General features: G+C 47.5%; 1 protein-coding gene across 1 annotated transcript in view; it reads right to left on the bottom strand.

Moving 5' to 3' along the window:
* LOC133354973 (uncharacterized) overlaps positions 1 to 12,566 on the bottom strand; it is a 45,328-nt gene that overhangs the window by 21,053 nt on the left and 11,709 nt on the right. Inside the window, exon 3 of the mRNA XM_061572208.1 lies at positions 11,735 to 12,309. Within this exon, the coding sequence (XP_061428192.1) occupies positions 11,735 to 12,309 (575 nt within the window). The remainder of the gene's footprint in view (positions 1 to 11,734; positions 12,310 to 12,566) is intronic.

Genomic DNA, 12,566 nt, shown 5'->3' with positions numbered 1-12,566 from the left:
ACATGAGATGGGCACCAACTCTTTAATGGTCAATTGAGCAGGACACCACTCTGCCTTTGCTTTTGTAATTGGAAAGTGGAAATGTGATTAGTGCGCGGGGTGGATGGAGAAGGGAAGGTGACTGAGACAGGCAGTGGAGTGGCACCGAGAGTCCGACAACCGAGGGGAACAGGAGACCTAAAGCCAGACAGTGGTGTTGGTGATAGTGAGACTGTCAGAGAGGTCACTGGAGGTCGGGTTGCCCATGTATGTTGAACTTATTTCGTACTGCACGTAGCCAACCGCGAAACAGCTACAGGGTCTGGAAGAGAGACATGATGGTGACACACGGTGGTATAAGTCAGTGGTCCCCAACCTTTTTGGCACCAGGGACCGGTTTCGTGGAAGACAATTTTTTCACTGACGGGGGGGGGGGGGGGGGGTGTTCATCATTGGGTCTTTCCCCCTTTTCAAAGAAGCTCTCCAGCGACGTTTGTTTTTTACTCATTTTGGCTACTAGGGGCTAGAGCTTGTGGGCTTACCAACACTGTGACTGAGACGAGTGCGCGGTGCGGGAAAGAGGCGCGGACGGAAGTGGTAAATAACGTGCGGATTCACCGCTCACCTCCTGCTGTGCGGCCCGGTTCCTAACAGGCCACAGACCGGTACCGGTCCATGGCGCGGGGGTTGGGGACCCCTGGTATAAGTGACTGTGATTCCCTCTTGATAGAAATAATGAGCCCTGTTAAAATCACCCAGAATGCACTCATATCATCAAATCTCCGAAGCTAAGCAGGGTTACCCTTAACTATAAACAAAACTTTTTATTTTAATAGGTCAGGCCCACTGAGCTATATAGCTCTTTTTCACAAGTGACCTGGCCACAAATGATAACAAAGTGGCTTATCATGTGGAAATATATAGCAACCAAATACTCAAAAGGTATGTTTCTAAATGTTGAGGGAAAAACCAGAGGAACCAGGGAAAAAATCCATGTGACCATGGGGAGAACTTGCAAACTCAAAATATACAGCAGGCATCGGGGTTGGGATCCAACCCACGTCCTCCTGCATACCAGGCGAGGTAGTTAACATCTCGCCACCTGTACCGTGCTTTGATGGGTGATCACCATGCTATAAGGTTGTGGTGTTACGTGGTGGGTAGCAGTGGGCAGTGAAGTAAACTCCATTCCTGTATTGTACCTTTATGCTCCCTGCCTTCACCAACCAGCATTGACCAGCATGGTGAAGTATTGTCAAATAACTCCCACTGCTATTCCAGCAGTGGTCTGACACGGGGCTGTGCTATACGTGTGCACGACTAAGGCAATTAAAACTGGGCCATCTGAAAGTGGTGGCGATAACGATGTGTTATCACAAACAGACGGGGCAATCCGCCGCTGGCGCGTGAAGTGGACCAACCGAGACGTCAAGTTGCGAGTGTCAACAGAGATTGCGGCTATAAACGTTAAAACGGACGCTGGGATATCGGTCTCCAGCGTTTAATATGCGCCCGCTTAGCCCCCCGTGAGCCTGCTCAATCCGGTCGGCAGACAACGTGTCCCCCTTATCCGCGTCGCTGCTCGCAACTCATCTTCTGCCTGTGCCAGTTTAATGCGTCGTCGTAGAAGGGCTTTTGTGCACAATATTATCCATAATAGAGGTGATTTTTTTCGGGTTAGATCGCGTCAATATAAATGTGTCGTTAAACCCAGCACCACCCGACGCAGCCAATTAGCCATTTAGTTACTAGTTCAGCACCACCGGTAAACCTACGTTTCATTAGTAATTACAACCAGCATCATCAAGCGACAGCCAGAGTTGTGGAGAAATCCTCCTCCTGTTTCGGTCTGAATTAGAGGGTGTAAATGTGATGTCATCAATTTGAGCGAATCAGGGTGCGAAGACCAGAGGTTGTGGGGGGGGAGTTAATGTATTCATGTAAATTACAATAGGTACCCTGTACCAGTTGATCTCGCTCAATCCTGGCCTCCGTAGACATGCAGTGCAGTCGGACACCATCCTTCAACGAGGTGACAGATGGCGTAACCGACACTCGTCTTTTTTTATCCTCCCCTGGCTGTTCATGAGGATAAGGATGCGCATTTAGATGCACTGGCTTAAACGGCTCAGCATCGCGCGGCGCTCTATGTCTCGCCTCATCTCAAGCATTCCATTGGCCTGCTGCAAGTCTAGCAGAGATTGGCCGTCCTGTGGCAGCCGTCCCTGTTCGGCAGGAGGTTTGTCGCAGCGAAGGCCTGAAAAGTTTGGCGCTCTGCTCGTGACTCATCTCTTTTTTTCCCTCGACGTCTGTTTTACACTAAATACACTCCAATCGCCTGCCAATTATCCGTAATGGTGTGGAAGAATTTGGAGGCATGCTCCACTCATAGCAGTAGGATATTTCCTTGTTCCTACAGGAACAGTTCAGGAGGACCCCCTCCCGTTGGTATCGTTAACCACAGCGAACTGTGTGTGTGCACGAGGCGTTCGAGATGCTTGCGGGCGCCATTGGCACGTCTAAGAGGATAAAAACATTCACCAAGACGCGTTCCCATCACGAGGGCATTGACCATTGTCAATCGCAACGCTGATGGCCAGGAGGTGCACTGTGAAGTGTGGGCAATGCCACACGAAACCAAACTTTGTGAAGCCAGCCATTCGTTGGCAAGGACTGAAAAAATAAGTTAATACCTCGGTGGGCTTTGCCCGGTAGGATGGGGATGGTTTAGTTTTATTTGTATATGTTTGGGTACCTTTCATGTACTTTGCACTACTGCCATGTTTGTTTATTGTATGTTGTAACGTTATTACCCCGTGCCCCGACTGGACATCTGTGAAAAGAGCTTCATAGCTCATCGGATTCCTCCTGTAGTATAAATAAATATTCTGATTGCGATAAACATTTTGGAGGACTTCTGCAAAAATATCCCAGAACCATAAGCCAGGAGTGTCCTCGACTGGACGCGACACCCAAATGTTTCCTCCCATCGATAAATTCACACCTGTCACACATCACAGGCTGAACTACGACGTGACAATTAAACAGTGGCAATTGGTTGACACTCTTGATGCCGCATCTTGATGCCACACCACTCTTCACTCTTGATGCCACATCTTGATGCCACACCACTCTTCACTCTTGATGCCGCATCTTGATGCCACACCACTCTTCACTCTTGATGCCACATCTTGATGCCACACCACTCTTCACTCTTGATGCCACACCACTCTTCACTCTTGATGCCACATCTTGATGCCACACCACTCTTCACTCTTGATGCCACACCACTCTTCACTCTTGATGCCACATCTTGATGCCACACCACTCTTCACTCTTGATGCCGCATCTTGATGCCACACCACTCTTCACTCTTGATGCCACACCACTCTTCACTCTTGATGCCACATCTTGATGCCACACCACTCTTCACTCTTGATGCCGCATCTTGATGCCACACCACTCTTCACTCTTGATGCCACATCTTGATGCCACACCACTCTTCACTCTTGATGCCGCATCTTGATGCCACACCACTCTTCACTCTTGATGCCACATCTTGATGCCACATCACTCTTCACTCTTGATAACGCAAAACGCTAATGCTCCTCACAGAAGCGTAATCGAGATTTTACCAATCCACTGCGAATTTAAATTCCCAATTTAAGATCCATTCCTTTCTATAAAAATAAAAGAAAAACCTGAAAGTTACTTGCGACTTAATTACAAACGTAAAAACAATAACGGTCCTCGTGTAAATACAATTTCCTTCTCTCCCAACGAAATTAGACAATGAATCTCATTGAGTTATACGTTTATCACCCGACATAAAACAGAAAAATAAATAAGCTAAGAAATGTCATTTTACGTGTTGCAATGTTTTAGAGAAGCGCACCGCCGCGTACTGTCGCTGTCGTCTCCGAGGCTCAGGAGCCCCACTGACCTGCGTGAAGTGTCTCTGGTGCCACGGTCGGTTACGTATGGTGCAAAAGAAGTTCGACATACATACATTTCATAAAATCAGCACACACACCGCATGCACCGCACGCACAATAATAACGTGGGTGTTACGCAAAAACATCCCACCAATATCAAGTCACCGCACGTGCCCGTTACAGCTCCCCTATCTGAAATTACTTCATTCAGCCAAGTTTGTTAACAGTTGAACCCACAGTAACCAACGTGCATTTACTCAGGTCCACCCTGAACTCCTCGCCTTGAAATCGCATTACCGAGATGCTGCTGCTGTTGCTCAGATGTTACGCAGAGAGGAGCCCTCGCAACATCGCACGGTCATCACCTCCCAGGCAGTGCAAGACGGCGCGCCGTCAACGCGGCGACACTGTTCAATGTCGACCCACGTCAAATTCTGCCGGGCGTTCACGTCAATGCAGTGATGGCAGGAAGGGACGATAAGACACGGGGAGAGTGCAGCTGAGTTTGACTGAATCCCGTAAATCTGGAAGCAGCACGAACCACCACGCTGCTACTGCTGCTGCTTCTGTGGCGCTATCTAACACACGTGGGACTTGACTGCAAGCCCAGCGTGTCGACATGCAGCGATCTCCTAATTTGCCGCCCATTCTCGAATGATTTGCATCCATGACACACACACACCCCTGCACAACATTCACATCTGCGATAGTGACATTCTGTACGAAGTGGTAGTGTGGACCGTTGTGAAGATTTATGTATGAAGTTATGTTTTGACTTTGGTGTGATATTTACTGCACAAATCCATACTGTTGTGTAAGTGATAATTTAAGATGTGTGCGTAAGTGTCATTACGTGATTGCTATGTATGTTAGTGTGTATAGGTGCTCATAAACAGCATTTTCCTCAACAGTCTGTTAAAGGCTATACGGGGAATCTTTGATTTTTTTTATAGGTGCTCACTAACAACACCTGTCTCAACAACAGTCTGTTAAGGCTATTCGGGGGATATTTCATTTTTGTGCATATTCTTGGTATGTGTTTTCTTGTATTATTAACTTATGTAGCTATCGTTTAAGTGCTTAAGTTTTAAAAGTTAATGGTGTCTTGTAGAAGTGTACACCTATCCTGGCGTGGGTGATGTGGTTTTTATTTTAATGTTGGTAAGTGTTCAAAAAGAGATTGTATTTGTAGACTTGGGTGTCTGTTATGCGTGTGGCAGTGTGTAAATTTGTTGTATATGTGTGTAGCTGTCTTCGTGTGCGAGTTTATGTATTTAAAAGGGTAGTTGTGTTTGTTTCTGTATGGCAGTGTGTGAGTTTATATGTGTGCAGCTGGGTGTGTCTGTGTGTTTGTTTACATATATGTGTGTGTAGTTGTGTGTGTGTTAGTTTAATATGTGAATTCCTCTCAACCCCTTATCAGTGCCTACCTTATTACAGACGAATTTAGGCTTTATTGGTCACCCCGTGCCCTTATAAATATTAACATTCATCCTACAAAGTCCCATCATAAGGGAGAAACATAAGTACGAAAAATATATATTTTGCTCGGCTGTACGACGTATGGACCTGTAAACTCAATTTCCCTGTACAAGAATACGGGTAAACCGTATGGGTTGACATATGTGTATGTGTATATAGCTGTATGTCTGCACGGACTAGAGAATGAAGGATGTGGAGCTGATATGACTTGCTGATGACTGGTTCCAGCATTGTCAAGATCGCCCTCAATGGAGGAAGCTCGTGAAGGACGCTACTGGGCAGCTGCAGCCAGCCGCCCTCCAACAACAACGGAGGGTAGAAGAGTGACGCTCACAACAATTAGCGGAGCGCAAGGTGGATACAATCAGGCAAGTCGACACAGTGGGGAGCACAGCCGGTGCATCTGTCATTTCATTCAGTCAACCCGTGGCACCTGATGGGCCTGTTCCGGGACCTCCTGCCAGTGAGCTATCGACACTCCACGTGGCCTCCAAGCATGGCACAAGCGCCATGGTGATGTCGCCACTTTGTGGCAAGCTGATTCCCGCTCACGGTCAACACCAATGACCACTATATCTGTACTTGTTCTGGGCCTCCCCTAGGTCGACTCAAACGAGTCCCTGGTGCGGTGTGCTCACATCGCCATTAGGGAGACAAAGGCGTCCAGGTGTTGTGCTGGCCACCCACCCCCTCGTGTGCCGTGCCGGCCTTCATAGGTGCTCGCTAACAGCACTTGCCCCAATAGTCTGTTGAGGCTATATTGGAAATCTTTGTGTTCATTTAAATGTGTACGTGTGTGTGTACGTGTGTGTACGTGTGTATGTGTACGTGTGTGTGTACGTGTCGCCGCATGTTTGCTCTGTGCATATCAATCGACCGGTTTCGTGGAAGACAATTTTTCTTTCACGGACCTGGGGGGGGGGGGGGTCATCATTGGGTCTTTCCCCCTTTTCAAAAAAGCTCTCCAGCGACGTTTGTCTTTTACTCATTGTGGCTACTAGGGGCTAGAGCTTGTGTTTGTCTTATACTCATTGTGGCTACTAGGGGCTAGAGCTTGTGTTTGTCTTATACTCATTGTGGCTACTAGGGGCTAGAGCTTGTGTTTGTCTTATACTCATTGTGGCTACTAGGGGCTAGAGCTTGTGTTTGTCTTATACTCATTGTGGCTACTAGGGGTTAGAGCTTGTGTTTGTCTTATACTCATTGTGGCTACTAGGGGCTAGAGCTTGTGTTTGTCTTATACTCATTGTGGCTACTAGGGGCTAGAGCTTGTGTTTGTCTTATACTCATTGTGGCTACTAGGGGCTAGAGCTTGTGTTTGTCTTATACTCATTGTGGCTACTAGGGGTTAGAGCTTGTGTTTGTCTTATACTCATTGTGGCTACTAGGGGCTAGAGCTTGTGTTTGTCTTATACTCATTGTGGCTACTAGGGGCTAGAGCTTGTGTTTGTCTTATACTCATTGTGGCTACTAGGGGCTAGAGCTTGTGTTTGTCTTATACTCATTGTGGCTACTAGGGGCTAGAGCTTGTGTTTGTCTTATACTCATTGTGGCTACTAGGGGCTAGAGCTTGTGTTTGTCTTATACTCATTGTGGCTACTAGGGGCTAGAGCTTGTGTTTGTCTTATACTCATTGTGGCTACTAGGGGCTAGAGCTTGTGTTTGTCTTATACTCATTGTGGCTACTAGGGGCTAGAGCTTGTGTTTGTCTTATACTCATTGTGGCTACTAGGGGCTAGAGCTTGTGTTTGTCTTATACTCATTGTGGCTACTAGGGGTTAGAGCTTGTGTTTGTCTTATACTCATTGTGGCTACTAGGGGCTAGAGCTTGTGTTTGTCTTATACTCATTGTGGCTACTAGGGGCTAGAGCTTGTGTTTGTCTTATACTCATTGTGGCTACTAGGGGCTAGAGCTTGTGTTTGTCTTATACTCATTGTGGCTACTAGGGGTTAGAGCTTGTGTTTGTCTTATACTCATTGTGGCTACTAGGGGCTAGAGCTTGTGTTTGTCTTATACTCATTGTGGCTACTAGGGGCTAGAGCTTGTGTTTGTCTTATACTCATTGTGGCTACTAGGGGCTAGAGCTTGTGTTTGTCTTATACTCATTGTGGCTACTAGGGGCTAGAGCTTGTGTTTGTCTTATACTCATTGTGGCTACTAGGGGCTAGAGCTTGTGTTTGTCTTATACTCATTGTGGCTACTAGGGGCTAGAGCTTGTGTTTGTCTTATACTCATTGTGGCTACTAGGGGCTAGAGCTTGTGTTTGTCTTATACTCATTGTGGCTACTAGGGGCTAGAGCTTGTGTTTGTCTTATACTCATTGTGGCTACTAGGGGCTAGAGCTTGTGTTTGTCTTATACTCATTGTGGCTACTAGGGGCTAGAGCTTGTGTTTGTCTTATACTCATTGTGGCTACTAGGGGCTAGAGCTTGTGTTTGTCTTATACTCATTGTGGCTACTAGGGGTTAGAGCTTGTGTTTGTCTTATACTCATTGTAGCTACTAGGGGCTAGAGCTTGTGTTTGTCTTATACTCATTGTGGCTACTAGGGGTTAGAGCTTGTGTTTGTCTTATACTCATTGTGGCTACTAGGGGCTAGAGCTTGTGTTTGTCTTATACTCATTGTGGCTACTAGGGGTTAGAGCTTGTCTTTGTCTTATACTCATTGTGGCTACTAGGGGCTAGAGCTTGTGTTTGTCTTATACTCATTGTGGCTACTAGGGGTTAGAGCTTGTGTTTGTCTTATACTCATTGTAGCTACTAGGGGCTAGAGCTTGTGTTTGTCTTATACTCATTGTGGCTACTAGGGGCTAGAGCTTGTGTTTGTCTTATACTCATTGTGGCTACTAGGGGTTAGAGCTTGTGTTTGTCTTATACTCATTGTGGCTACTAGGGGTTAGAGCTTGTGTTTGTCTTATACTCATTGTGGCTACTAGGGGTTAGAGCTTGTGTTTGTCTTATACTCATTGTGGCTACTAGGGGCTAGAGCTTGTGTTTGTCTTATACTCATTGTGGCTACTAGGGGTTAGAGCTTGTGTTTGTCTTATACTCATTGTGGCTACTAGGGGTTAGAGCTTGTGTTTGTCTTATACTCATTGTGGCTACTAGGGGCTAGAGCTTGTGTTTGTCTTATACTCATTGTGGCTACTAGGGGTTAGAGCTTGTGTTTGTCTTATACTCATTGTGGCTACTAGGGGTTAGAGCTTGTGTTTGTCTTATACTCATTGTGGCTACTAGGGGCTAGAGCTTGTGTTTGTCTTATACTCATTGTGGCTACTAGGGGCTAGAGCTTGTGTTTGTCTTATACTCATTGTGGCTACTAGGGGTTAGAGCTTGTGTTTGTCTTATACTCATTGTGGCTACTAGGGGCTAGAGCTTGTGTTTGTCTTATACTCATTGTGGCTACTAGGGGCTAGAGCTTGTGTTTGTCTTATACTCATTGTGGCTACTAGGGGTTAGAGCTTGTGTTTGTCTTATACTCATTGTGGCTACTAGGGGCTAGAGCTTGTGTTTGTCTTATACTCATTGTGGCTACTAGGGGCTAGAGCTTGTGTTTGTCTTATACTCATTGTGGCTACTAGGGGCTAGAGCTTGTGTTTGTCTTATACTCATTGTGGCTACTAGGGGCTAGAGCTTTGTGTTTGTCTTATACTCATTGTGGCTACTAGGGGCTAGAGCTTGTGTTTGTCTTATACTCATTGTGGCTACTAGGGGCTAGAGCTTGTGTTTGTCTTATACTCATTGTGGCTACTAGGGGCTAGAGCTTGTGTTTGTCTTATACTCATTGTAGCTACTAGGGGCTAGAGCTTGTGTTTGTCTTATACTCATTGTGGCTACTAGGGGCTAGAGCTTGTGTTTGTCTTATACTCATTGTGGCTACTAGGGGTTAGAGCTTGTGTTTGTCTTATACTCATTGTGGCTACTAGGGGCTAGAGCTCGTGTTTGTCTTATACTCATTGTGGCTACTAGGGGCTAGAGCTTGTGTTTGTCTTATACTCATTGTGGCTACTAGGGGTTAGAGCTTGTGTTTGTCTTATACTCATTGTAGCTACTAGGGGCTAGAGCTTGTGTTTGTCTTATACTCATTGTAGCTACTAGGGGCTAGAGCTTGTGTTTGTCTTATACTCATTGTGGCTACTAGGGGTTAGAGCTTGTGTTTGTCTTATACTCATTGTGGCTACTAGGGGCTAGAGCTTGTGTTTGTCTTATACTCATTGTAGCTACTAGGGGCTAGAGCTTGTGTTTGTCTTATACTCATTGTGGCTACTAGGGGCTAGAGCTTGTGTTTGTCTTATACTCATTGTGGCTACTAGGGGTTAGAGCTTGTGTTTGTCTTATACTCATTGTGGCTACTAGGGGCTAGAGCTCGTGTTTGTCTTATACTCATTGTGGCTACTAGGGGCTAGAGCTTGTGTTTGTCTTATACTCATTGTGGCTACTAGGGGCTAGAGCTTGTGTTTGTCTTATACTCATTGTGGCTACTAGGGGCTAGAGCTTGTGTTTGTCTTATACTCATTGTGGCTACTAGGGGCTAGAGCTTGTGTTTGTCTTATACTCATTGTGGCTACTAGGGGCTAGAGCTTGTGTTTGTCTTATACTCATTGTGGCTACTAGGGGCTAGAGCTTGTGGGCTTACCAACACTGTGACTGAGACAAGTGCGCGGTGTGGGAAAGAGGCGCGGACGGAAGTGGCCCGGTTCCTAACAGGCCACGGACCGGTACCGGTTGGCGGCCCGGGGGTTGGGGACCCCTGCCCCAGACAACCCCTTCCAAACGAGATGTCCCATCTCGAGGGGTTTTCCAGGTGACATATTTTGATATGTAAAATAAATATGTAATTTTAACCAATGTTTGCTCATTGTGGTGAATCATGACACTGGACAGTGATACGTTCCTAGGTCCAAAATGATCGGCCCCTCCGTCTTTGTTTAAGTTATAATTTAAAACATTTCTCCCCTTATCACATACAAAAAAAACATACATGGTAAATGATTATCACGGCTGGCTACGTACGGGGCGAAAGAAGACAAAAACTGAAATAATAACAAAAAGTTAAACTGAAAATGTTTACTTATGATGAATGATGATGACGATGAAGGTGCAGATTATATTCGTGGGGATGTTGTGTAAAGAAGGGGCCTTACAACGTACAAGAGGGAAACCGCAAGGGTGGGGGTGGTAGTGGGGAGGGGATATTGTGGCAATATGTTAGTCCGCACCACCTACTTACTGTACCGCACAAGCGCACCGCACACTACTTTTAAACGTGGAGAGATGAGAATCTTACATCTGTGGGATACGTTTTTGCCGGTATCCAAAATTATGAAAAAATTATAATAATAGGTTTTACCCTTTCTGGCAATACAACAGGAGGTGTTAAGATGTTCCAACACCAAAAAGGTACCTTTTTCAAGGCATCAAGTCTGCATTAACCACACGTACTTGTGGTGAACATGCAAACAAACATGGTCTGATAATATACCATTCTTTATGGCCTTAGCAAACCGCGTACAGCTGAAAAACATTGCCCTCATGTTCCGGAAAACGTAACTCGAAAAGCAAATCATGGTACTGTATAGCCATAACACGCGTTCGAGAAAGCAGCAATGGGTAAGGTATGGCCGTAGACAAGTGCTACTGTGCTCACAGCACTCAACTCGCAATCACGACGTCGGGAGTTCTAATCCCACATTGCATCGACTCATCCCGTCATCCTTCCAGGAATCGATACACGACCGCTATGCTAATTTACCCAGGGAAGCCTCATTAGGAGGGTGGTGCCAAGTCTTTCACAATTGGGGGTGGTAATGATGCTGCTTTGTGTAATCCCGCACCTCCGATAAGCACGCTTGGTTACGTAAGGTGCGAAAGAATACCAACATACACACAATCGAGTAACTTTGCAGGTAATCATTGGCATTGGGATTATGTGGCCAATATCAGTTATGTTCTACGTTAAGTTTTAGTCGTGGGAGAAAACCGGAGAATCCGGTTGATGCCCTTGCAGGACAGGGGACGACCGCAGAATCTCCACACAGAAAGGCACCCAAATTGGGAATGGAACCCAGGTCCTTCTTGCTGCGTGGCACGAGTGTCACCACGTCTGCCACCCTAAATGACCACCACTTTGTAGGAGGCCATTGTGCTTGTTCTATCCATAGTCTGGCTCTCCCGCCATAGCAATGGGGAATGTCCACTACTGGCTCCGAGCCAGCCAGGGATGACAGGCGCCACGATACCCCCTTGCTTGTCTGAGCATAAGCAACGCCACGGCTCTGAGCGGCCGGTGCCAGACGACGGGAAAAAGCTGCTTGCTCCCTTTTCCCCCGCACTCCTACCTCGAGCAGCATCTCGGGGTCGATGAGACCGGGGAATGGCGGCAGCACCAGGCGGCCGCCCCCCTCGCACGGCACCACCGCTCGGCCCTCTTCCTCCTGCTCCTCCTCCTCCTCCCTGTGGCGTGCGAGCGGGGACGGCGGCGGTGGCGATGCTGGCGATGCTTCTTCTTCTTCAACGGTGGCGAGGCCGGCTTCCGCGACCGAACCCGGCGCCGCGTCTGCCTCGTCCGCGGGAGACGAGGACGTGGGGCTGGGCCGACGTGGGGCGAACAGAGGTGGGGACGACGCAGCCGGGCAATCGGCCGGCACCACGACGGCCAGAGGGCTATTCCATGGCTCCTTGTGGTGCCAGAGGTGACACTCGTCAGAAGGGAGCTGCTCCTCGGGTAAGAGTTGCTCTCGAGGAGGGAAGGGAACGAACTCCAGCTGCTGGGCTGAGGGGGAGCTGCTGCTGCTGCTGCTCGTGCTGCTGCTGCTGCTGCTGCTCGTGCTGCTGCTGCCGCTGCCGCTGTCGATGGCATTGGTGAGGGTCTGGTCTGGCGGGGGTGGCGAGCTCCTCCCCATGGTGTCCAGCTCTGTGAGGACGGGAATGTTCTCAGAAAAGGCTCGCAGCACTTACAACCTGGCTCGAGGCTGCCCACAGATGAGCGTGGTTGGCTACGTACGGCGTGAAAGAAGTGCAACAACAATAAATAGAGCACTACCCTGTGATTCACGTTTCGGTCCGTATATTCTCCGCGATGCTGCTCATGGTTTATTTTGTGTTGTGTAAATTACGTACATTTGCGTCCAACCAGACCCGTGTCTCAACAGGGAGGACCCTTGCCTGCAA

The sequence above is a fragment of the Lethenteron reissneri genome, chromosome 6 (assembly GCF_015708825.2).
Source record: "Lethenteron reissneri isolate LAM-NWPU_2019-01 chromosome 6, ASM1570882v1, whole genome shotgun sequence".
Lineage (NCBI taxonomy): Eukaryota > Metazoa > Chordata > Hyperoartia > Petromyzontiformes > Petromyzontidae > Lethenteron > Lethenteron reissneri.
Note: the sequence above shows the minus strand (reverse complement) of the source record. Positions and strands in the feature narration are given on the sequence as shown.